Source organism: Mastomys coucha, unplaced genomic scaffold (assembly GCF_008632895.1).
Source record: "Mastomys coucha isolate ucsf_1 unplaced genomic scaffold, UCSF_Mcou_1 pScaffold6, whole genome shotgun sequence".
Taxonomy (NCBI): domain Eukaryota; kingdom Metazoa; phylum Chordata; class Mammalia; order Rodentia; family Muridae; genus Mastomys; species Mastomys coucha.
The window spans coordinates 23,224,601-23,251,379 of NW_022196912.1; the positions used below are offsets into that span (position 1 = coordinate 23,224,601).

Below are 26,779 nucleotides of genomic sequence, written 5' to 3' on the forward strand. Positions count from 1 at the left end.
CACCACTAATTTCTCAGCTCCAGCTCCAACATCAATTATCCCAGCAAAGGAAAGGTTTCACTTTATTTTTGGTCTCTTGTAAATCATGGCTGACTCTCCAGACCCAGTGACCAGAACTACAGAGGCTTAATTCCAAACATGCACTAACCTCAAGAGAGAGTCAAGTGACTCTCAAACTTCCTTCTGAAACTTCATAAGGCAGACCTCGGTCATCTGCCTTGCCCCCAGGTACAATCGTCAACCTTTGAACCTTCAGTGACTTTTCTAGCCCAAAGTTCCAAAGTGATGCTAGGATTCCCCCCAAAACAACATGGTCAGGTCTATCACAGCCATACCCACAAACCTGGTACCGATTTCTCTTAGTCTTTTGCTGTGATGAGACACTGTGACTAAAAGCACAGTGGAGAAAGAGGATTAATCTGGCTTACAAGTCCTGAGTCACAGTCCACTGAGGAGAGTCAGGGCAGGAACCCAAACTGGGCAGGAACCTGGAGGCAGGAGCTGATGCAGAGGCCATGGAGGGGTGCTGCTTGCTCCTCATGGCTTGCTCATGAGGCTAAACGATGCCCCACAGGCTTGTCTATAGCCTGGTCTAACGAAGAAATTTTCCCAATTAGGGTTGCTTCCTCTCTGAAGATTCTAGCTCATGTCAAGTTGATGCAAATGGCCAAGTCAGGGTGAAAGGCACCCCATGGAGCCCTTGTCCACAGGGTCAGGATATGCTATGAAGACATTCTTCCTCCCCTTCCACATGCTCCCCACTTGCTCACTACCCCAGAAACCCACACCCATCCTTTTGAATCTGTTCTCCTTCCCTCCAGAACCACTCTTTCCTTTCTCAGCTGGCCTTGCTCAGACCTTCTTAACATGAAGTTCTTTCTCAGAATTAAATACCAGATTGTGAAGCTAAAGCAAAAGTCCTACAAAATTTTTCAGAAATACACGAGAATCAAGTTCTGAGACATTAAATACATTGTTATTTTTCTAGTTTTCTAGAGTAATACCTCTTATGGCTAGAGATGCTTTGCCAAACCTGTGTGTGTTTGTTTAAGACTGTGTCTCATGTAGGAGCCCAGACTTGCTTCAAATGTGTTGTATAGAGCTTTGCACTCTGACCCCCTGCCTCTATCTCCTAAGTGCTAGGATGGTAGGTGTGTATCACCACACCGAGTTTTATGCAGTGCTGGAGACTGACTCCCACTTGTGCCCACCAGGCAAGGACTCTTTCAACTGCAATTTAAACTTTCAAACATTTGGGGTGGTGGTGGGGCTCTGGCTCTATTACTGCACCAACCAAATTAAATGTTGCAGCATTCTCACTGGCTGGCACTCACTATATGTGAGCCAGACAGCTATTGAACTCTCCAGCCTACAAGTTTAGGTCTCCCCGGGGCATCAATGCATGTGGAGAGCCCATGCAATACATAAAGGACTCTAGCCAGACTCAGCCTGGCAAATATGACTTTGGCAAGCCTTGCCCTTCTCCACCATTCTCCCTAACAACTGTTAGATTACATTCCTCCAGCTAGCCCCCAAGGTCCATTCCCTTATTTGGCCAGTTCCTGAGACCTCCTCCTGAGCCTGACTACCATAATCCAACTACTGAAGTACTGAAGTCAAGCAACAAACGCCCCCTTTGGCTCACCTAATTAACATGCCCAATTAAAATTAAATGCCTTATCCTAACACAGGGTTTCCCCTCCTGCTTTTATAAACTGTTGTTTTTCTATGAGTCATGTCTGTCTCCTCTCTATCCAGAGGCAATCCTCCAGGATGAATACCCCTACCCCTCTCCCTTGCCCCTTTTCTTTACCCCTTATCCCTGCCCTTTGTTCCTCTGGGGTAAATAAATCTCATTTGTGCTGAGAACATGGTCTTGGAGTGTCTTGACCTACTTACTTCAAGGTCCCTACAGTACTGACATGTGACAACCACACCACAGATGATGGTCCTACTCTATGCCTGCCTGTCTGTCTGCCTGCCTGCCTGCCTGCCTGCCTGCCTGCCTGCCTGCCTGCCTGCCTGCCTGTCTGTCTGTCTGTCGGTCGGTCTTTCCCCTGCTCTCTTTTACCTGAAACCAGTCTCTTGATGCTGAAGATCCATGGTCAAAACCTCAGAGAGATCCACCAAATTCACAAATGCTCTGGGGACCTAGGAGATAAAGAGACTTAAGAGATAGGAAGAGACATGCATGTGCCAAGTTGCCATGGCTGCCTCTGGACCCTCTGGGACACTGTGGGCCTTGTTTGGGGGCTACCCTTTGGAGGGTTTGGATGAGGTTAGTCCAAAGGTGTCACCCCTTTAGCTGTGCATCTTAGAATGCACCTCTTGCCTCTCTCTGGTGGTCAGTGAGGACTAGATCCTGGGAAGCAGGTGTGTTTGGGAAGGTGAGCCACAGCACCGTTCTTGAGCTCCCAGAGACTGCAGCTTCCAGAGAGGCCAGCCTCAATCAGAAAGCAAAGGTGCTTAGCTCTCTGAGAGGGCCCAGACCCCTACCTCCACTCCAGAAGCATCCCTTTTCGGGACAGGTGAGAAGATGGAGCCGTTTGAGCTTTCCATACTCAGGGTCTTGTTCTCCTACTCCAGCAAATGCCACTGAGAGTAACCTGAATCCCAATTCTGCTGCCCTAAGAAGGGCCTCTCGGGCACCCAAAATGATGCTTGATGCATGTCCCATATCCCAAGGTCCCAGGGGCTGGGGAGTCATTGCCTTACCTCACGATGCAGGTAATCCAGCACCCCCCACAGCATCTCCATGTGCCTCATCAAGTGTCTTCTCTGTGAGAGAAGAACTGGAGTGAACAAGAGCAGAAGGGAAGACACATGGCCCAGGGACCCAGACTCAGATGACCCCACAGAGACTATGGCTGATGCTTAATGGAGGCTGTGCTCCCCCACAAGTGTAGAATCTCAGAGCCGTCTCGTTTTGGTTTGGGCTTTGGGTCCAGTCTCTGTTTCTCTTACCCATCCTACAGTAGGGAAACATTCCACACCAGAGAAGGGCAAGCCTAAGGCTGAAATGTGATGAGAGCCACTGTGGTTGGTGGCTCTGATGCTCTAGGCAAAGAGTGGGACACATTCATCCCCAAGGCTGAGAGAGCTGCTTTTATCTGAAGAAAATAAATCTGAAGAGGGAACATGATCAACCTGGACTTAGAGACACAGGCAGATCTCAAAACTTCTAAAACAGGACTTGGAGCAGAGGCTTGTGGGTAAAAGTCATCTGTCACTAAAGCCTGGTGGCTTGTTTGATCACAGGATTGTTTGTTTTGTTTTGTTTTGTTGTTTTTCAAGACAGGGTTTCTCTGTGTATCCTTGGCTGTCCTGGAACTCACTCTGTAGACCAGGCTGGCCTCGAACTCAGAAATCCACCTGCCTCTGCCTCCCAAGTGCTGGGATTAAAGGCGTGCGCCACTACTGCCCAGCTCACAGGATTGTTCTTGATCGCCACACATCATGACATGTCTCTCTGTCTGTCTGCTCTTGTCTGTCTGTCTGTCTGTCTGTCTGTCTCTCTCTCTCTCTCTCTCATACACACACACACACACACACATACATGTATACAAAATAAACAAAATATAATGAATTAAAAAAAAAAAGCCAAAACTTCCCCAGGCTAAATATTTCTTATCTGGGAGATTTGGGACCAGAAGTGTTTTCTGTTTATGTCTTTGGAGTCTTTTAGATGTGAGGCACTTGCATAGATTTTACCAACTGAGCATTTATTATCTGAAAATCCCAAATCTGAAATGCTCAAAAGTCTTTGGATTTTTAGATTTCTAACCAGAAATCCAAGCTGGGCTGTCTGCCAGATCTCTCCCTCCCATCCCCACCCCTGTGCTGTAGCTGCCCTGAGTAAGAAAAAATTGTCTCGAAGAGAGAGTCGCAAGGGCCCATTACTGGGATGTATAAATCTGTCTCATCCCACCCTCCTCCCCCTCACCCAGTGCAGCCTTCTTCCATCTTTGCAGGTGAGAAAATAAGCTGATGAGGGAACCTCTAAATTTGACCCCTGGTTATCATTTCAATGTGAAAAATAAGTGAAATGTACAAGAAGACAAACACCTCAGCTGGCTACAGACTAGCTGTCCCCTGCAGCCATGTGGCTCAGACAGCAAGACAAGAAAGAGCAAGAAGCTGTGCTATTTATTACCTGGGGGGACAGGGGCAGGCGCTCCAGAGGCAGCTGCCAATCACCACATGAAGGTTGTGGGAGGGCTGCCCCCCACCCCCAGCCTAGGGAGGAGTACCCATGTCTGTCTCTTCTCTGCTCCTGCTTTGGTGAGAGGCTGGTCCCCAGCCCATCTGTTGGCAATGGTCAGTGATAAGCACTCTGTCTGGATTCTTCTGAGCAACACACTTTCCTTCCTAAAGAGTCCTAGGACATGGGTACAGAAGGTCTCTGCAACTCATCTGTGGGCACTACAGTCAGGAGACCCTGGAAGAGCACGGTGCTCCCACTCCCGAGCATGATCTTGCTTTAGAAACCCCTGGGTCAAGGGTTTGTCTCTAGACGTTTGGGGAATCTAGTCTCATCCTGCCGTCGCAGGTATAGAATTGTTACTTGGCTCAGCAACTACCCCGTGTCCAAGTGGAAGACATTATATAGCTATAATGATTATCATAGACATTTGTCTTCAGACTGCTTTCATCATGCTGCAGGATGTTATGAGCTTCCAGAGGCAGTCCAGTGCATGCATTCAGAACAAAGAAAGCAAAGAGCCCGTGAGTCCACAGCCTCGTGAGGCCACAGCCTCGTGAGGCCACAGCCTCGTGAAGCCACAGCCTCCTGAGTCCACAGCCTCCTGAGTCCACAGCCTCGTGAAGCCACAGCCTCCTGAGTCCACAGCCTCGTGAGGCCACAGCCTCGTGAAGCCACAGCCTCCTGAGTCCACAGCCTCCTGAGTCCACAGCCCCGTGAGGCCACAGCCTCGTGAGTCCACAGCCTCCTGAGTCCACAGCCTCGTGAGGCCACAGCCCCCTTCATTGTGCAGTGAGCTAGAGTTCCCTCTCCCTGCCTTTATTTTACAATTTTTGTTTCAACCTTTCTGACTTATTTGTGAGCAATCACTAATGTCCTGGCACCTATGACCTGGAAACCTAGAAAGACAATTCTATGTGTTTAAACTAGTGAAAAACTTAAGAGATGAATGGCTGTCAGTACACCAGTGGATAATGCATACATGTGTAAATGCATGTTTAAAATGAGAGGTTGTCAATCCACACGGGGGAGCAGATCACTCAGTAAGAACCAGTCTAATCTGCAGGTACCAACATGACAAGGTATTGAAAATACATGGTGGATGAAAAGTGCACATGCACACCTATATAGGAACACACAGTATATTGTGAACAATGGTGATATGCATATGAATACATTTTAATGAAAACAAAGAATATTAAAGGTAAAAGAGAGAGTTGTGTATTACTTGTGGAATTAAAAATTAATAAAAAAAAAAAACCAAGTCGCACAAATGGGACACATATACTTGGAATGCATCATGGACTCAATAATGTTAAAAGGGACAAATACTAAGTCAAAAAGAAAATCATGTAAGACTCCTTAGCTACAAGTTAGAGTACAGAGAAGAAATCACGAGTGTGAATGAACTCTCGCACATGGAAAAAAAATAATCGAATGCTATTCTGAGCCAACTCACCACAGACATAATAGCATGTGCATGAATCTACACCTAAGAGGGCAGATTTACATATGGGGTTGATAATGTGTGAGCGGCTAAAGAGTGATGAGTGGAGATACAGAGGCATGTAGCAATGTGTAAACGCATGCTTGAATATGCCAATGCATAATTCATGAGTTAACGTTAATATGCATAATGACCCCAGAGAACAAACAGAGCATGTAAATTTCACTTGGTGAACAGAGACCTTCTTAGTCTGTGCACAACGCACTCAGGAGATCTGCAGGAACAGTGGGCAGTGAGAGCTGGCCAGGGAACGGAGGAGTTTACCGATTCTCCTGGAGTCCTATGGCACAAAGGAAAGGGAGCTTTGATAGTGGCCCAGGGATCTGTGCAAGCAGCAGCATTTGGAAGGAGGCAAGACATGGCAAGGGAGGGGCACATCAAGAAACTTAGCCTTGCCTGAGCCATGGCCTGACAGAGGTCCTGAGAGCTGGCTGAGGGAGCAGTAGGCAAGATGACAGAGACAGGTTGGTGGCAGCTGGACTTTAGACTCATGTCATTTATATGCCACAGCCTATATTCCCCAGCAATCCTGTATACTTTCGGCTGATTGGAGCTGGTCTTTGATAAACACTGAAGTCACAATCAGCGATATAATTATCTACACGTATTTAGATGAAACCACATGTTTTGTCCCCAGGAAAGCCAATGAGCCTCAAAGATAAGATCCACAGGTAGTTTGCCTTTGGTAAATGCCAGCCTTTCCACCCAAGCTGGGCCACAGGGTTAGGGTGGGTGAGTCGAGAGTACGTGCTCTACACTAGTTAGGGGAGACTAGGCATGCTTCCTACACTAGTCCACACACTCACTGCTCACTTGAAGGCAGAATTGAGAGAGGCAAAACAATTCTTAACTAACTAGCAAGCTGATTCTTTCTAGATACAGAACAACCATTGACTCAGTTTCCCCAGGCCCTGAGCTCTTTTCCCAGTATGAGAGACTGGAGAGTATAAAAATCTATAGTAGAATCATATTAAATGTAAAAGCTCCCAAGCCGCAAAGGAAACAAGATCTATGTGAAGCCAGGGCCTACCAGTAAGAAAAAATATCTGTTCATTTTTCAGGGGGTTAATATTTTGTAATATATAAGGAACTAAAAAAGTTAAACACCAAAAATCAAATTGTCTAATCAACAAATGGCCAAATGCTCTGAAGACATATAAATGGCCAATAAATCCGTGACAAAGTAATCAATGTCATTAGTCAACACAGAAGTACAATTCAAAATCACACTTGATAATCCATCACATCCCACTCAGAAAGACACTCATCAAACAAACAAGAGCTGCAGGGGTGAGGGGAAAGGGGCTCCTTACATAGGACTGGTGGCAGTGTGAATTAGTGAATTACTGAGCTACTGAAAAGTCAGTAGAGAGGTTTGTCAAAAAGTACAAAGCAAAACTACCATATGACTCAGACACTGTACTCATCAGAATTCCAAAGGATCCTAAGTCAGGATACCTTAGTGGCATCTATCTATACATACATGCTTCTCATGACACTGTTAGGGAATCAGCCTGGGTGCTCACCACAAATGAATGGATGAATACAATGTGGTATGTCTACATAGTGGAGTACTATACATCCATAAAGAAGAATGAAATTGAATCATTTGCAAGAAAGTAGATGACTTGGAGATCATCAGATAAGCAATATAAATCAGACCCAGAAATACAAACATACATTTTCTCTCCTATGTAGAATCTAGATTAAAAAAATACATGGAAATAGAAGGGGAACTATTTGGCAAGAAAGGAGGGGGAAAGGCCAAAGGAGGGAGAAGGGTGATGGGTATATGGAGGTAGATGAAAGTACATTATATACATGTATGACTGGGAGGGGGCAGTGATTAGGATGTAAAAATAAATAAATAAATAAGGCAAAAAAATCCCACAAGACCCATTATTTCAAACAATGAATGGAACATTAGATTTCTTTTACAAATCTAAAATACAGAATTTAAAAAGCATTCTTCATTCTTGTGATGATCACAGATGCATAGCTTTGGGCATACACTTACGACAGCATTTTATCCCACCCAAATCATAACATACCAAAATGATTAAGATGGTCAAGTTTATGTCCTGTGCATCATATCACACTAAAATACTGGAGGAAAAGAAGCAGCTACATATTATCACTTTTTGTTTGTTTTATTGAGAATCTATGCACCCCTCTATACATCCATTCATCCATCCATCCATGTTCCTGTCCATCTGTTCACCAGTCCACCTACTTGTCCTCATTCTGAAACAAGAAACTATATCCCCAGCCTGATAGGCAGTGCTTGGACAGGGTTAGCCCCTCTCCTCCACACCAGCATCTCATCCTCCCTGCCTGCAGCTTACCTGCTGAGCAGAGGGACACAGGTGGCACTGGCTTGTGTTACTGAAGAACACAGTGATGAGTTTCCAGTCCTTCTTAAAGTCAAGTTGCTGCAGTGAAGCAATAGAGAGATAAGAGCTTGAGACAGAAGTCCCATGTTTCTCGATCTCACACCCCCAACTACCTTAAGGCTCTGTTAGGGCTGCTTTAGTCTTGGGCATCTAATCCTCCTGCCTCTGTCTCCTGAGAATGATAGGCATGAGTTACCATTGGCTTAGATGTTCTTTCTTTCCTTCCTTCCTTCCTTCCTTCCTTCCTTCCTTCCTTCCTTCCCTTCTTTCCTTCCTTCTTCCCTCCCTCTTTCTTTCTTCCTTCCTCCCTTTCTTTTTCTTTCTTCTTTCTTTCTCTCCCTTTCTTTTTTCTCTCTTTCTCTTTCTCTTTCTTTCTTTCTTTCTTTCTTTCTTTCTTTCTTTCTTTCTTTCTTTCTTCCTCCTTTTTGTTTTGGTTAGAATTATTTATTTTATGTACAAGAGTACACTGTTGCTGTCTTCAGACACAACGGAGAGCATCAGATCTCATTACATATGGTTGTGAGCCACTTTGTGATTGCTGAGAATTGAACTCAGGACCTCTGGAATTGCTGAGCCATCTCTCCAGCCCTCTTTCTTCCTTCTTTTCTCTCTTTCTTTCCTTCCTTTCCTTCCTCCCTTCCTCCCTCCCTCCCTCTCTCTCTCTCTCTCTTTCTTTCTTTCTTTCTTCCTTTCTTTCTTATTTTTTTGTCAAAAGTAGTACTTGGTAGTCTAACATTGGAATAACTCTTCTACAAGCCAATTTGAACCTTGTTGTATTAAGTGGCATACCTTGATAAAAAAAATTCTTTTGCAATGTCAAATTGAACCTAGGGTCTTGTGCATGCTAAGTAAGTAATCTACCACTGAGTTACACACACATCCTTTTTATTTTGACAAAACTTTCAAACTTTCACAAAATTACCTAGGCTAGCCTTGAAAACACTCTGTAACCTGACAGGCTTTGCACTTGTGATCCTCCTGCCCCAGTCTACCAAGTAGCTGTGTTTACAGGCTTGTACCACCAGGCCCAGCTCTCAAAGGATATTTTAAGGAAAGGAGAGCCATACAAGGTTTAACTACAATGACACCTTGTCCGTAGGAATGGGAATCAGCAACCAGCATAAACATCTAAAGTAGTGCGCTATTATGTAAGCTACGCTACACTCTTGCAAACAAAGTGCATGCACATGGTTGTTAAAATGAAAATGGAAACCATAATTAACATCATTAGAAAAACTGAAAAAAGTTGATAATAGAAAGCATGCATATCCAGTAACACCATTTTACACAAAAATACATACTTAGAAAAAAATGTGGAAGGGAATATGCACAGAATCATTACTAGTAATTATCTTTTGGTATTAGGCTTAAGGATGGTTTCATACTACATTTGCTTTCTGGTTTTTCTATAGTGAACATACTGTGCGCATAACAAAACAAACCTGTCTGCCGAGGCAGCATTATGTTTCCAGGGAGCACTATGAATTCTGATCTTTAGGATTTTGCTCTAACTGACTACTTCAACTTGGCCTTGTCACATGACTTCTTGGAATTTTAGTTTCTTCATCTTTAAAATTACAGGGTTAGATTCAGGACTGCCCAGTTGTTATACAGGACAATTACACTTATTATCATTATGATAGCCTAACATCCATTGCCAGAGAGACTAGATTTGTTTTGTTTGTTTGTTTTTTTGAGTACAAAGTCTAACTCTGTGCTCCAGGCTGGTACCAAATTGCCTAGGACGTGCCTCCTTAGCTGCCTGAGTGCTGGGATTATGGCTGTAAGTCACATCCCTGGCTTTGACAGGATTTAGAATCATCTAGGAGATACACTTCTCTGCTTGTCTGTGTAGACAGCTCTAGAGAGGCTTGAAGAGCAAAGAGCCACCGTGCCTGGACGGCCATGCCTTTTCTGCCATGATGGACTGTACCTCTCATACCATGAACCAGAACAAATTATTACTCCCTGAGTAGTTTCTTGTTAGGTAATTTATTCTCAGTGTGGGTGATGTGGGGGTGTCTGTAGGCATCTCCCTCAACCTCTCACTATTTTTCTGAGACAATGTCTCTTGCTGAACGCAGTGCTCTCAAATTTGGCTAAGCTGGCTGGTCAGCCAGGGATCCTTCTGTCTCCTCCCTCCCCAGTGTTGGGACTACAGGCATAAATCATTCTGCCTAGTTATTATGTGGGTGCTAGAAATTGAACATGGGTCCTCGGGATTGCACAACAAGCATTTTCTTCTGACTGAGCCATTTCCCCAGAACTGTGGTAAATACTCATGTCATGCTTCGATGACAGTGATAGCTACTGGCTTTTGTTGAGCTTCGACTGTGCCAGGCACGTTCAATCCACTATTCAAACCTCTATCAACCCTTTGCATTAGGCTCTCGATACTCCTCCATTGCTCCAATAGCAAACTGAGCTTAAGGGAGCCTGAGTGGCTTCCCCAGCATCGCACAGTGAAAATCAAAAAGTCCAGGTCATGTGCAAGCAAGCCAGTCTCTCTCTAGAACCCAACCACCTCTCTACATGAAAGGTCATTTAGTCCATCTGCTGAGCTTCTGCACTTCTACACAGGAAGTCATCCTAAATAAACCATTCTAAATAGAACCAGCCACTCTTTTCTCCTAAGTGACCTTCAGAGTATTACAGTGGAAGAGGCGTTTCCTCAGAGGCCAGGACATGAGAGCTGTGCACCAGGGATGTCAGCACTCTGTATCTTGGGGTCACTGTCTTGCAGCAAACCTGGACAGCCCATCCATACCAGAGTTCCAAAGCCTCTTACCGGGTTGTCCTTCATACGCCTCACCAGCTCTTTAGCCTGAATCCACAAGTCTCTGAGGAGTGGAAAGCACAATCAAAAACCTCATATTCTTAAGGTTCAGGAAGGTGATGCCCTCACCCCCAGCAAAGCTGACAATATCTGAACCGGAGGCTACCCTGAACTACCCTGGCTTCTGAGGGGCAGACTTGACCTAACCTTTGAAGCCAACTGAAATCATCAGAGGGAAGGTATTTGGACACTGACTTAATGAAGTGCTCTATTTCAAAGCTCTCTGACTGTTGTCTGTCCCCTCAAATCCCTACATACCCAAGGCCAGCAAGAGTGCACAACCCCAGAGAGGGAGAAGAAGAAAACTTACTCAGCAGTAGTGTGGGCTGCAGTGCCCTTCCCAGGAGCACACGTGGGCATCAGGACAGAAGGATTGAAATGTTCAATGATATCTGAAAGAGCTACAGAGAGAATCAGGGTCACCTCAAAGATAAACGACTCCCTAGGGTGACAAGACAGCCTTGCTGCCTCCATTGCAAGCCTCCACACCATGCTGTCAGGTCACCCCTGAGGCAGACCCTGGAAAGTGAAGGGAGCTAAATTGAGCATCTGCCTAGGTAGGCCAGGCCCAAGTTTGACTGCTCTCCAGGCATACTCTCATTTACTCCTGAGGAGACTGAGATGGAGACATTAAGCAAGCCATGTCAGGTCCCCCAGCTGACAGAAACGACTGGGATTAGAACCAGAACTCTGGGCTGCCTTCCTGTCGTGTCTTCTCCCTTGCTCCTTGTGAGTGACAGCAGGGCGGGAAAGCTCTGGGGAACATGCAGAGAACATGTCTCCAAGCTGACAGCCAGAGACTGCTAAAAATAGTGCTGTCAGGAATGTTTAAGTCATGTCTTGCTCCTCAGAGAGGACAGGGCAGAGCAGGGAGGGCAGGCTGCAGAGGGAAATGCCTCTTTCTCCCCATTCTTTTTGCCCAATCCTCAAAGAGCCCCAAGGTTTATGGAAGCAAGATCCAGAGGGCTTCAGGAGAATTCTCTATGGGGAACACTCCTGCTGATAACAGGCAGGTAGAGAGAGGAAAGCTGGGCTAGAGGTCAAGGGACCGATTGCTTGGCTCCATGACCACAGGTGGTCACCTAACTTTACCATTCAAGGTTGCCATCCTGACCCCTCACACATGAGCCAGGTTTTCTCATAATTGACAAGCTTACAGGATCCCAGGCCCATGGGTGGGAAATGCAGAACTTTGGACTCAGTTCAATGTGATAAGAATGACATGCATGTGTGCATGTGCATGTGTGTGTGCATGTGCATGTGCGTGTGTGTGTGTGTGTGTGTGTGTGTGTGTGTGTGTGTGTGCATGTGTGCATTGTACATGTGGGGAGTACTTCATCCCTCCTGTGAGGATACTTGATAAAGGCTGGTGAGAATACATGCATGCTAAGTCTCAGTAGGAAGTCATTGGAAGAACTGCTTTCCAAAATAAAAGTGATCAAGCTTTCCCTTAAAACCTTTGACAAAACTTTGTCTATCAATTTGTCTCATCTGCTGGGGTCTTGGTCTATGGTTGCTTGGTCTTGGGGTTCTCTGATCGTAGGGGACAGAACAAAAGACAAGGCATGAGGGGAAGATGTCCTGCATTTCCAGGGACTCTGCTACTTACCAAATGCACAACCTTGGAAAAAGTCTGTTTATCTATTTTTGACATTCAATTTTTTCATTTGCAAAATGACTTCATAGATGGAAAGGGTGTGGTTTGATGTGGAGGTCACTAGAGTACTCTAAAACTTGGTCAGAGGGTACAAGAGCTGAGCCCAGGTCAACCCCATCATACATTATGTATTTCTCCCTACTTGGGGCGCCCTCAGCTTCAGAAGTCCTGATGCCAAGGGCTTCAGGGGCAAGATCTGCTCTCCCAGTCACCTCTGCTGCCCTCTGCCCAGTTGGGATTCCTGATTGTGATTAGACATGATGGGCTGAGGAGGAGCGACAGAGGCAAACGAAAAGCCAGGCAAAGAAACAGAGTGGTCCTGGGGGCTCTAGGATCCAAAGAGCATCCTCACAGAATGGTACTGGGGGATCCAGGTCCAAAGAGCATCCTCAGGCATTCCCACATTGACCATCTCATATCAGTTCTTCTAGCATTGAACAGAAACAAGTCCAGGCCTTGGCATAGCTGTGACAGCCACCAAATCAGTGGCCACTCTGTCCCCTGCCATGGAGACCCTCCTACAACCCTAATCTTCAGTAGCCCCTCACCAGCCAATCAGTTGATGGGAGTGCTATAGTCACCTCAACCTTCCTTACTGAATCATGAGCAAAGGAGGGACAGGTTCCTCATCTCTGTCCTTTCTAAGAACCGAATACATCACAAGCCTTCTGTGTCAATTTCCAAGGCCAACTGATAGGGCACCAGCTACCCCCTGCTCATCACTGGCAGGATGGCAGCTGAGCCTTGCCAGCTCATCTCACAAGCAGTAGATGGGAGACTACCCAGGCTAGCTCAGTAGCAGTAGGGATTCACGGTTCTAGGGTAGCTTAATAGAGTCACAAAGGTCCTCTGGCATCAAATGAAGATGCCTAGATCACAGAGAATGGGTTCATCACCACATCTGTATGTAGAGAAGACAACATATTAATCACAACTACTACTTCCTTTCACTTTCTTCACTTCACTTCCCAGAGCCAAGAATATGGTTTTATGGTGAGTGAGAGAGAAAGAATATAGAATGAAGTTTTATTTTACAAATAAATAGAAAATTGGGCTTGTGTCCTCCTCTTGGGCAGGAGGAAAGATCCAGGACATTTTTCTCAGATAAGTGCCATGAATCTACCTCCGAGGTAGTCAATCATACAGGAGCAAGAGCCCACAGGCTTTGGCCCAGTACTCCCAGTTCCCCCTTACACATGTGACCTTCTATCCACTGCCTCCCTTATCTGTCTCCCTAGCATGCCTTCCCTCTTCCCAGACACTAGTGATGCAATGAAGCAATAAAGTGCATCTTCTATATTAACAAAATGTCTGCTGTGTCCCAGGGGTGGGGACAATTTGGAGTCTGGCTGGAAACCCAGGACTCACCTGTCATGATTTCCATGCACACATTCTGTGGTTTGTTCTCTATGCTGTAAGAAGCAAGCACACATGATCAGACTACGTTTGTTGTCCACAGGAGCCCTCTCCTTGGTCACCATAGGCCATTTCCTAACTAGCTTTGACCTATTCTTGCTCTGGGGTAGTGAAGGACAAACAGTTCTCTCTACATCCTCTTCCCAAGCTCCCTAGTCCTGCCCAAAGCTGAAGAGGACACTGAGGTCAGTGTAAAGTGACTCTGGTCCAAACCCTGCCAGGTCCCCCAAGAGCAGAGGGAAGAGGTCCTGTGCGGTCACAGGAATTCCATTTTTCTGGTCTTTCCCACTTGTCTCTCATTCACCTAGAGGAGCCACAGGAGTCATGGGTTCTGGGAGGATGTGGGAGGCAGGAAGTGGTTCTGGTCATTGCTGTCCCCCTAACTCAAGCAAAGACTTTGAACTCTGGTCCCTGGTGTCCCCCATTAATCAAGCCAGGAGTTGGAGGAGGGAGTGTGTGGTGTGTCTCTGCTAGCTGTGTACCAGGATGGATACCTTTGAGGTTTCTCCATGTTGACTGTGCCAGAGCCAGGGGCTGGAGGCTGGAAAAGATAGACACTTGGTGTGAGTAAGTCAGCCAGGGGATGCCAGCACAAGGCAGGGAAGCTACGAGTCCATAGACTCATAGACCAAGTCCACCTTGCTCACTTTATGGCGAGGAAGGCACACCCTGCTCCCCTACAGCTTGTCAGTCAGACCCTCATAACAGTGACTGACAGCTTTTCTCAGGGCATAGATTTAAACATAATGTAAGTCATGCTATATTCTACACAGATTCAAAAGATTGATTTATAAAATAAAACCCTCTACGATCTAAGGGTGACTGTTCTCTCTTTGACTAGAATGTAAGAGCCATCATAGGCAGCTGCTCTCATCTGTTTGCATTTAGCTGTATTTCTTTGACCTCGTTCAGTGCCTGGCATGTTGTAAGTACTCAGTGAATGTTGAACAAATAGGTATTTTTCTTTTCTTTTTTCTTTTTTAAAGATTTAGTTATTTATTATATGCAAATACACTGTAGTTGTCTTCAGACACCCCAGAAGAGGGCATCAGATCTCATTATGGATGGTTGTGAGCCACCATGTGGTTGCTGGGATTTGAACTCAGGACCTTCGGAAGAGCAGTCAGCGCTCTTAACTGCTGAGCCATCTCTCCAGCCCAGGTATTTTTCTTAGCAAATGAATTTGGTTTCTCTTTAATGAAATACTGGGTAATGCAGGTTACTGCTTGTTGGTAATCATGGTACAGAAAGGAAGATAATTTCATCCTATCCCAGGGAAACTTGGAGCTGTGGCCAAGACATTGAAAGCACCCACAAATATGACCTATTATTAGCATTTTCATAGTTTCAAACACACACAAACACATACAAAGTTTAGATGTGTTTAATGCTAGATCTGTCAAGTTTACTAGAAGGTAACTAGTAGGTAACTAGAAGGTAACGAGCTGGAAACTAGAAGGTAACAGGTATAGTGGCAACATGCAGATAGTTATGTCCTCGTTGTCCTAGCCCAGGGTGCTTTACTGAGCACAGCTATCCTAACCACCATCTCCAACCTGGCCAGCCCATGGAACTGGGTCACTATTTCAAAGCTCTCTAGGGAGCATAGGCTGACCATAAAATTCCCCTCCCTGGGAGTCAAGTCTGATTTTTCAGTAAGAGGGACTTCAGAAGGTCAATCTTCCAGGAGAAGTAACAAGTTGAACAAAAATCACTAGACTATGTGTGTCAGGGCTTGTGACACAGAGCTGTGGTTTAGGCAGTCAGGGGAGTGGGCCTCTTTAGTCCTGCAAGTTGGGACAGTTTGGTTCAATCCAAAGGGGACACTGCCTGCCAGCTTGAGGATATAGTTGCCTGAGGGGCAGCGAACCTACAGCTTCCAGATCTTAGAGTTCAGATACTGGAAACATGAATATTTGAAATCTCTTGGTTTCAATGTTGGTGGCTAATTGAACTAAAGACACACAGTATTTTAGGACCACAAATCTGTTTCTTCTGTAATTGGCTGATGGACAACATATATTGTCCCCAAAGGAGAGGTGGTGGTCAAGAGAAAGAAGGAAGGAAGGAAGAGAGAAAACAGGGCAGGAGATGGGTAAGCTCATCTGGGAGGTCTCAGAAGTGATGAGAATGGCCAGTGTTCTTTCTCCTCAATTCTCATTTGTTGAAGGCCCAGCCTCAAGGTCCCAAGCCAAATTAGATAGGACTCTCCCTTCAAAGAATCTAAGAGAGTGAATTGTAGCTCCCATTATTTGACATGGAGATATCTTTGATAGTTTTTTGTTTGTTTGTTTGTTTTTTCAAGACAGGGTTTTTCTGTAATAGTCCTGGCTGTCCTGGAACTCACTCTGTAGACCAGGCTGGCCTTGAACTCAGAAATCTACCTGCCTCTGCCTCCCAAGTGCTGGGATTAAAGGCGTGCGCCACCACAGCCTGGCTGTCTTTGATATTAAATATGGAAAACAAAAGCAATTTTCAGATGTATTATTGCATTATGATACTATTAAGATTCCACATGTCATTTATGTCCCTATATACTGCCGTCAAATGTATTGGATAGTGTGTGTGTGTGTGTGTGTGTGTGTGTGTGTGTGTGTGTGTGTGTGCAGGTGCACATACATGTTAGGGAAAGCATATACTTGTCAGGAGAAGGAAGAGAGAAGGCAGGCCAGGAGAGGGGAAGCTCATCTGGGAGGTCTCAGAAGCTGTGAGAATGGCCAGTGTTCTTTCTCACGGCACAAGACATGAATGGATCTTTCCATTCTTTTTCACCCTGTACATCTGGAGTTTTCTTGTATGGAATATGTAATTGCAGGGGCTATTGAAAATAAATTTTGTAAATATTTGCATATCTTATTTCAAATTGTTGAGAGAATACAAATCTAAAACTGCTAACTAGTTTTAGAGAATCCCAAATTAGTGAGCATGTCTTCATTTCAGAGACTCCAGAAGCTCAAAGCAAAAATGTCAACCTTAAAGACTTTAAAAGTTCAATCTCCTGGTGGTGTGTGTGTGTGTGTGTGTGTGTGTGTGTGTGTGTGTGTGTGTGTTTATTGCGCAACCTAGTTGATGTACTCAGGCAGACAGAGAAGGGTGGCCTACAAGGAGCTGGGCCTTCAAGTCTCATCCTGAAAGTAGAGGGGCCTGGCTGTGGACTAATGGAGTCATCCTCGTCTAAGCTTGTTCTGTCTCTGTGGCACCGAGTCCCACCCCAGAAGCAGGGAGAGAGTGACAGCAGACAATGTCACCATTCGTGAGTGGGAACACACTCAAAATGAAGCTGGAAGGTCCAATCCCACAGGAGCTTTACATTTAGAACATGATCCCATGGAGACTTCTCAGTCCAGAGTGGAAGAACCAGAGAGTCCTCCCAGGAAGTGGTGTTCAGTGTGCTCAGCACAGGCTTAGCAGAGGCCAGCTGTCATCTGGCACAGGTGATCTCTGCTGTCTGCTTCCCATTCCCCACTTTGACTTTGTTCCTGTGGTGTGCCTTCTTTCCCCCACCAACATAGTCACAAGGGAAAGCTCTGTTGGCCAGATGCCAGGGTCCCAAGGCTATTTCCTAAAGTTAGCCTGTATCTCCACTGCGTCTCCACCCCCTTCTATGGCCTCAGTCGTTTCCCCAGTTCATGTCATTCACAGTCACTAGACTCTGACTATGACTAGAGAAAGTTCTTGATCTGGCAGCTCTCACACACTGTCCAAGCAGGGGTAGTATTCGTAAATATGGCAGGGCAAGTTCCAGAGAGGCCAATTGTTCAAAAAGAGTGGGCACAGAGACTTGGGAATCCCAGGAGCTATGGGTGGCCCTGTTCTGCCATCGCTGAGTGGGTTGATCCAGACCTAGAGGAAGTGGCTGTGAGTGAGGAAGTGCAGGCTGGAATGGAGGAGGAAGAGCCTGGTGGAATGGGGAGAGCTTCCTGAATCAGGTGTAAAGGCACAGGAGAGCTCTGGGACAAAGGGTAACTAGTGACAAGTCCTCTGCCTAGCCAGCACCATGAGGACTTGAAGGACAGCAGGATTCTACTTCTTACTAACTCCAGGGTAGGTGGCATGAGGGCAGAAAGGACTGATAAGAGATTGTGACATTGTCCTGTGCCATCTGGTTTTCTCTGTTTATTCTCTTCTTGCCCCCTTTTCATGACCATATAAGACATGACACTTAGAGTTTATAAACAAACAGCAAGCAAAAGGTACCTGTGATGGTTTGTATATGCTCAGCCCAGGGATGGCACTACTTAGGAGGTGTATCCTTGTTGGAGTAGGTGTGTCACTGGGGGAGTGGGCTTTAAAACCCTCTTTCTAGCTGCCTTGAAGTCCGTCTCCTAGCTGCCTCAGAACAAGAGGTGGAACTCTCAGCTTCTCTAGCACCATGTCTGCCTGGATGCTTATTCCTGCCTGATGATAATAAACGGAACCTCTGAACTTGTACACCAGCTCCAAATAGATGTCCTTTATAAGTGTTGCCTTGGTCATGGTGTCTGCTCACAACAGTACAACTTCAAATAAACAGTTCCTATCACTACTAATCCTTAGAAACATTAAAGCCAAAACCAAAATGAGATGTCACTTTGTGCCTACTAAAAAGCCAGCAAACATGGGCCTGGAGAGATGGCTCAGCTGTGTAAGTGTAGGCTGACAGCCCAACTAGAAGAGAATATGGAGAAACAGGAACTCTGTGCATTGCTGATGGGAATGTGAATTGTGTAGCCTCTATGAAAGCCAATGCAACACATCCTTAAAAGGAGAATGTTCTTTAGACAAAATAGTACTGTATATCTCAGCCTGGCCTGCAACTTGTTATCTACCCCAGGCTGGCCTCAAATCTGCTTTGATCCAGCCTCAGCTTCATAAATCAGGATTCCAAGTATATGTCATCACTTTCAATTTCTTTAAAAAAGATTAAAAGTATAAATGTCATGGGGTTATATTTCAAGGTGTCTTTCCAAGAGAATGGAAGTAGAATCTCGAGACGATTATTTGTACTTAGTGTTTTTTTGCAGGATTGGCAATAGCCAAAAGGTGGCACAACTCTGTGTCCATGTGTGAACAGATAAACAAAGTATGGTGTGTCCATGCGTACAATGGAATATTAGTCACCCATAAAAAGGAAGCATCTGGCACAGGAGGAAATTATATTGAAAAAAATAAGCCATTTACATAAAGACAGATACTACATGATTTCAAGGATGTGAAGTCTCTAGTTAAACTCACAGAAACCAAAAGTGGAACTGTGGTTTTTGTGGGCTGGGAAAACACAAAGTGAGTTGTTTCTTAGTGAGTGAAGTTTCAGTTTTGTAAGAGAAAGGATGTTCTGGAGACTGGTCATGTTTTATGTTACTGAGTGCACACTTAAAGGTGACTCAGATGGAAGGTAGGATCTGCATATGGGAGAAGACACATTATTTGTCTTGCAGGCCCGGGTCATCTCATTTTCCAATTCCATCCAATTTCCTGCAAAGCTCACATTTTAATTTTTCTTTGTGACTGAGTAAAATCTCACGGTGTATACATAGCACATGTCCATCATCCATGCTCGTGATGATGGACAGTTAGGCTGGTCCCATTTCCCTGCTATTGTGTGCACCATTGCTTAAACATGGATATGTGAGTGTTTCTGTGGCAGAATGCAGCTTCTTTATGTTCAGGAGGAGAACTAGAGAGGGGGAAAGAGGCATTAAGAAGTGGGGGTGAGGAGCAACAGAGCACATGATATATGGGTGGGGGTAGTAATTACAAGAGGGTGGTGGGTGCAGTAAGGAAGGGGGCAGGGAAATGAGGAAGCCACAAGGGCTGTGTCCCTGCTGGGTGTGGACACTGTCTTGTCATTGCTTCCTGTATTTACATAGTATTAGGCATCATAAATGAAGATCTTAGTGGCTAAAATGGTAAGTTGTATAAATTCATACTTACCACAATTATGCATTCTGATTAAAGTCAATGTGTTTTTAAAATTACTTCATGAGTGTTTGCTGCATGTATGTCTGTGTATCACTGTAATGGTCCTGTGTCCATCAAGGTCAGGAGTTAGGAGAGGATGCCCAGTTCCCTGGGACTGGAGTTACACATGGTTGTAAGTTGCCTTGTGGATGCTGGGAATTGAACCTGGGTCTTCTGTAAGACCAACACATGCTCTAAACCACTGGGCCAACACTCCAGCCCCTCAAAGTATTAAAAAAAAACATACAAAGCAGATATGGAATTTCCTTTATCTTATAAATGCAAGGCTTAAAAGATTACAAATTCTGAGCAATGGCTATGAAATTCACTATGGAAACATCTTGACAACTAAAGGTAAGTCTTCTGTGTGGCCCAGCCACATCAACCCCTGATCATGTACCCAAAGGATTCAAAGTGAGCACATCCAAAACCAGATCACTGTCTACTGCAACCTCACTTGCAACCGTTTAATCATGGAGCCAACCTAGGTGTCTGACATCCGAGCAATGGGTAAAGGAAATGGGGTTTGTAAAAACATCGTGGAATGTTTTTTTAAGCCAAGAATCATGTCATGTTGTTGAGAGAAAAAACAGAAGCAATGGGAGGTAATCCTACTGAGTGACTTAGGCCAATCTCAGCAAGACAAATGCCAAGTGCTTTCTCTCATTTGTGGTACAACGTGACACATAAAATCATGAATGAGTATATGAAATGAAAGTAGAAGCAAAAGGGAGCCCCGGGGACCAAGGGTGAATAACGGCAGAAAGAGAGGTGAGAAATAGAAAGAGATAATGTAAAGACTAAGAGATAAGAGATATAAAGGGAATATGCTCAATAAAAGTAAATACCTTGGAGAAAACTTAATAATAAATTTCAAAACTTTTGGCAAAGATTCTGGTCAATACTTGTCGATGGATTAAACTTATTAACAAGAAACTTCAAACATTCCCTTTCCTAAGGTGGTCCAAGGCATTCATTTGATGTTAAAAAATTAGATCCTCTAAGATTTTAGCATGTCTTTACTCACACAATGCTCTCTCCCAAACGGAGCACTGTTTGCGATAGATAGAGTCCAAGAGCCCAGACCAGCCTTCACATTATTATGAAGTTGAAGATGACCTGGAACTTCTGATGCTTCTGCCTCTACCTCCCAAGTGCTCAGACTATAAGTTTGTGCCACCATTCCTGGCCTCCGATGGAATATTATGCCAAGAGCTTATTCATTGTGTCACCAGTACCAAATGGTCTCCTGAGTCAAGCATATGAAATACTTACAGTTTCTGGGTTGCCAATGGCTGCCACAATTTTAATGTCTGAAGGTCTCAGAGAGTGAACTGTGAAAATAAGAGTCCGTAGGGCAAGGTCAGATCTACCACAAGGTAGGCAGAGAATGCCCTATGGGGGTACACAGAGAAGACCCATACCCTACAGCCTCAGTATAGCCACTGAGGTCTGCTGGCCAGTTCAGGATCCTGTACTTACTGGGAATCCTGGAACCCATACTCAGGGCTCCCTCCCCTCTGGAAACCACACTGTTGACCTGGACTTGGCCTCTTCAAGCCAATGTCCCATGGCTGTCTCCAGGCCCTTTGCTTGCCTCACGCCTCCCACTTACCTGTGACCCTGCATTTCTGCGCTACCATTAGTAAGTGATGAGCCAAGACACTAAAATTAAGGTCGTCTGGGTCCCAAATGGTTAACTGTAGCTTGAAGATTAGCACTGGAAGTCAGTGGCTACAAAAATGCAAATTATATGCAAATGATACACATCTCTTTTACCCACAAGGGTGTATTCCTAGAAACTAAACTTCCTGGCTATGTTATGGGGGAATTTAAATGTAAACTAAAAGATGCCATTTTCTATTTTTCTTAAAATAAGTTTTTAAAGTGGAAACCTGAGCAGAAGGTGTGTGTGTGTGTGTGTGTGTGTGTGTATACACATATCCATTAAGCCCAATCAGCCACTTAAGATGTCCTGGTTTATAGCATCCAGATCTTAGAAAAACCTCACCCATAATATGTGGGGATGACTAAAATGGTCAGTGTGGGTACATGGCAGGAGTGGAGAAGCCACATGAGTGACAGCTCCTGACCCACAATTCCCAGAGCACTTTATACCTCGAGGGAGTCAAGGTCCTAGAGGTTGTCGCCATGCATCTTTTAAGTGTGGTGTTGTCTCTGTCCCTCTACAGAAATAACTGAGGAGAGAGACCAGTGGTTCTCAACACCCTAAGGCTGCGGCCCTTCAATACAGTTCCTCATGTTGTGACCTTCAACCATAAAATTATTTTCGTTGCTGCTTCATAACTGTGATTTTGCTACTGCTGTGAATAGTAATGCAAATATCTGCTATGCAGAGTATCTGATATGAGACTCCTCAGTGAGATCATGACCCATAGGTTGAGAACCGCTGAGACAGTATGGTTGAAGGGTAAGGGAAAAGGCGTGTCCAAGAGGTAGAAGAGAGATGGAGGCAGAGCCTCTGTTGGCCACAGAGCTTTTCCTGTTCATGGCCAGTGGGCACATACCTGACTCAGAAAGCACACTCAATTCTAACTTCTTTGGCTTGCAAGGGAATGGAAAATTCTTCAGGGTCCGAAACTGAAACCAAGCACACAAAACATCAGTTTCCATGTACAGAAATATTGCCTGCTAAAACAATTGACACAGAAACGACCTTGCCCTTGGCTACGTAGGCTCAAAACCCAGAAGCAACACTTACACACGGTCACATTTTCCCAACTTCCATACTTGGGTCCCCTCCACCCCACAGGTAAGCAAGGGCGTGTGTGTCTTAGTGAGGATTTTAGCAAGCGGCATGTGTGCATCTTGGAATAGTGCAGAGGAGAGGGAAGGCAGATGATAGAGGATAAAATTGAACTCTTGGGATGATGGAATCTTCTGAAGGACAGCCATGGGTGCACAACAGCAGCATTCCCAATGCTGCTCAAGGGGTGTAAATATTAATGTTTGTTATGGATTTTTTTATTCCCAATTTTTAAAGAAGCAACAACTAAAGGACTTCGTTTATTGACACTAAATGTAAAAATAAAAATTCAGCACCTCATTTGTTTTTATTAATGACTGTCCCTCTGTTATTCTGACACAAGAAAGAAAATGAGGCATCTGCATACTTGCTGCTAGAAACTGGATGAACATGAACCCAGGAGCCTCCTGTGTCTCCTCCAGACTGGCCTGTCTTGGGAGAAAATGGATCACTGGGAGCAGAGGGGAGACATGGTGGCCAGCACACAAGTCTTTAGGGCAGCACTGGCCTCTCTGGGGATGGGTGACAGGAATCCAGAGGGGCTTCTTTGTCGGAATAACACCGCAGGCTTTGGGACACGGGAAATGCTAGGGATTCTGGCAGGAGAGGCAGGCAACGCATGAAGCCCTCGACGGATCTCTCAAGCATAAGTTAATTTCTTGTGAATTACTGATTACAGTAACAGACGTACTGCACTTACTCTCCTCTCTTATCTTGTGGACCTTCTGGGAAGACCTCACCCAGATGCCTTTGGATAACTTATAACATCTGCTTCAAGGTTCACAGTGATAACACGCCCATTTATAATGCTGGCAGGGCACTTCTGGGAACCACCCATCCATCTGTAAGGATGATGAGCCCCAAATTTCAGGAGCCATGATAAGTCCTGCTAGGCAGCCTGATGGGCCTGGGGGAGCAGCTCCTTTGGCCCATTCTGTTAAGGTCTTAATGAGGAGCCATCAACTTGCTCAGAAATTTGGATTTTTTTTTCACTAGAAGAGAGCCTACCCTCTCTCTCCCGACACACACCTCCCATCAGGGCGAAATTCTTACCACTTGCTGGGACTGCCATACCATTGTATTCTCTCCAGAAGAGCCATGAATTTGGGAGGGCCCTAAAAATAAACACACAGTTAAGCAAGCAGAAATAGTTCAATTTTTACACGTGTACATGTTTATGTGTGTGTGTGTTGGCCAGTGATGTCTTCCCCAATCATTCTCTACCTTATTTTGTGAGAGAGAATCTCTCACTGAACCTGGAGCTCATCCACCTTCGTAGATTGGTTGGCTAGCAAGCCCCCTGGGATCTTGCCAACTCTGCCTCCCAGCACCGGGCTTACAAGTATGCCGCCGTTCTCAGCTTTTTTTATGTAGGCTCTGAGGACAGAACTGAGCCCATACAGACAAATCCCCCAGCACCACTGAGGTGGTCTCTAAAGTTGAACTTAACTCTTACCCAAACTTTACACCCTTTGCCCCCCAAGCCCAATTATCTACATCCGTGGATTAGTAATGTCCTTTATCGCAAAGAAGCACAGATTCCATTTCTCTAGCTATCATAGTTTGGGACAACATGATGCCATTAATACATTCCATTATGGTAGAATAATTGCCAGGTCAAGGTACAGAAGTATTGTCTAAGATAGGCTATCACCCTATATTCTGCATGAGCACATTATCAGATTGCTATACTGCTTCCTTGCCAAGAGTCTCCCAGGATCTTAATGTTGGACAGATAGCTGCCATTGTTTGGAGATCTAGGACAAAGCTGGGAAGGCACATGGCACTAGAATGCTCTGAAGGGTATTGAGACAGGGTAACCAGCTAAGACTGTGCTAAGTATGTAGGCACAGCTGTCAATTTTCAAGGGGTCTTGTTGAATTAAGGGGAAAGAGAAGACAAGACAGGCAGGTAGACCACAGAGACACCTTCCTCATCTCAGCATACTTCTGGCTACATAGCTCTTGCTGACCTGGAACCTACTAAGCAAGCTCACTACATAGACCAGGCTGGCCTCCAACTCACAGAGATCTGTCTGCCTCTGTCTCTTATTGCTGAGATTAAAGCTATGTGCCACTATGCTGGCCTCTTCGTATTTTTCCTATTGTAACACAACCTTGATATCTGTCTCAGCAGTAGCCCCACAGTACATTTTTAGCATGATACTTGATCCTGGATTGAGATCCCTTGCTTCCTCTGATGCTCCTCCTCCCAGCTCTCTGCCCAGTGTGCACAGTACATCTGAAGAGCAGCAGACACTGGAAAGGCAAACGTGACCTGAGAGACAGAGCTAAACCAGTTTTCCACCCAGCCTTCTTCTGCAGCTTTACTTTTTGACCCAGAGAATAATTTATCTAGAGTTGCACAAAGGAGAAGCAGTACATTTCCAGTTCCCACCCCTGGAGGGACCAGTGTCCATGAACAATACCCACAACCATCTCCAGAGCTCATTGGCTCTCCAAGTTCCCAGAAGCCCGTCTTCTGAGCAGCTCTATGGTAGGAAATCAACTGAGGTGTGGACAAGTCTGAAGTGCTGGAAAAAGCTGGGACCTCGGGTCTATGACTGGAAGGCACAAACGGACTGGGTGACAGAGAACTAGAGGGGGCTGGACTTGAAAGCTGCAAACGTCAGGCTAAGCCATGGGTCACGGAGAGCCATGACCAACCTTGAAGAGATGACTTTAAAGACTCTTGTTACTACAGTGCTGAGAGAGATGAGTTAGCAGGGCAGAGAGTTGCCACCATTCAGCTTATGTTATTCCCAGGCCAGGAGAGCAAATATAAATCGAAGTGATAACCATCACTTCCATACAACTCCTATGTATTCAGAACATCTACATAAAGTAATTGCTTTAATTCTTATGATAGTCTATGAGATAAACATCACAATCCCACCTTGTATGCAGCAAAGTGAGATCCAGAGCGTTCAGGTTACATTGAAGTGGACACAGCTAGCAATGGTGGTGGAGAGACTCAAAACAGACAGCCTAGCTCTCTTAGCTACATGGGTCATGTTTGGAAGCAACAAACTGAGTAGAAGCCACATGCCCAAGACCTCTGACAAATGCTTTCTATAAAGGTCAGATTGTCCATATTTTAGGTTCTGTAGACTCGACATGACCATTCATTCATTTCATGATTTTAATATGGTGAAAGCAGCCACAAGCAGTGTGCAAATGCATTAACTACTTCTGCAGAGACTACAGTTTCTACCCTACACACTTCTCATGTGTGGTAAGGTACTTTTCTCCCTTTTAGTCTTCAGAACCATATAAAACTATAGAACTCTTCCATGGGGATCAGCAAACTGATTCTAAAATTTCCATGAAAACAAACAAAAATCTCAGCTAGCTCACACAACCCTGAGGACCAATATAACACAATGCCAAACCTTACTGTAGAGTACTGCAATCATGACAGTGTGGTCCTAGCAAAAGAATGAACAGATCATAGGAGCAGAATAGAGGCCAGAGTAGCTCAGAAAAATATAGTCAACAAAATCTTTGTCAAAGAAACAGAAACAATATGGTAGAAAATTGTAGTGTTCATTCCTTCTTAAAAGGGAGAACAAAATACCCATGGAAGGAGTTGTAGAGGCTAACTATGGAGCAGACACTAAAAGAAGGACAATTCAGAGACTGCTCCACCTGGGAATCCTTCCCATATTCAGTCATCAAATCGACACTATTGTGGATGCCAACAAGTGCTGGATGACAGGAGCCTGATATAACTGTCTCCCGAGAGACTCTGACAGTACCTGACTAATACAGAAGTAGAGGCTCACAACCCTCCATTGGACTGAGTACAGGGTCCCCAATGAAGGAGCTAGAGAAAGGACCCAAGGAGCTGAAGGGTTTGCAGCCCCTTAGGAGGAACAACAATATGAACTACCTAGTACCCTCAGAGCTCCCAGGGGCTAAAACTCCAACCAAAAAGCACACATGGGGGTGACTCATGGCTCCAGCAGCATGCGTATAGCAGAGGATGGCCAAGCCAGTCATCAATGGGAGGAGAAGCCCTTGGCCCTGTGAAGGTTCTATGCCCCAGTGTAGGGGAATGCCA

The 26,779-nt window shown here is 45.1% G+C and overlaps 1 protein-coding gene across 5 annotated transcripts in view; it reads right to left on the reverse strand.

Moving 5' to 3' along the window:
* Plb1 (phospholipase B1) overlaps positions 1-26,779 on the reverse strand; it is a 142,834-nt gene that overhangs the window by 85,747 nt on the left and 30,308 nt on the right. For all 5 annotated transcript variants that reach the window (XM_031356220.1, XM_031356217.1, XM_031356219.1 and 2 more), the window contains 10 exons: positions 23,771-23,832; positions 22,479-22,551; positions 21,226-21,284; positions 14,505-14,551; positions 13,963-14,006; positions 11,248-11,338; positions 10,890-10,941; positions 8,054-8,140; positions 2,716-2,778; positions 2,072-2,151 (listed from right to left, as the gene is read on the reverse strand). In XM_031356220.1, the coding sequence (XP_031212080.1) occupies positions 2,072-2,151; positions 2,716-2,778; positions 8,054-8,140; positions 10,890-10,941; positions 11,248-11,338; positions 13,963-14,006; positions 14,505-14,551; positions 21,226-21,284; positions 22,479-22,551; positions 23,771-23,794 (620 nt within the window). In that variant the 5' untranslated portion in view covers positions 23,795-23,832. The remainder of the gene's footprint in view (positions 1-2,071; positions 2,152-2,715; positions 2,779-8,053; positions 8,141-10,889; positions 10,942-11,247; positions 11,339-13,962; positions 14,007-14,504; positions 14,552-21,225; positions 21,285-22,478; positions 22,552-23,770; positions 23,833-26,779) is intronic.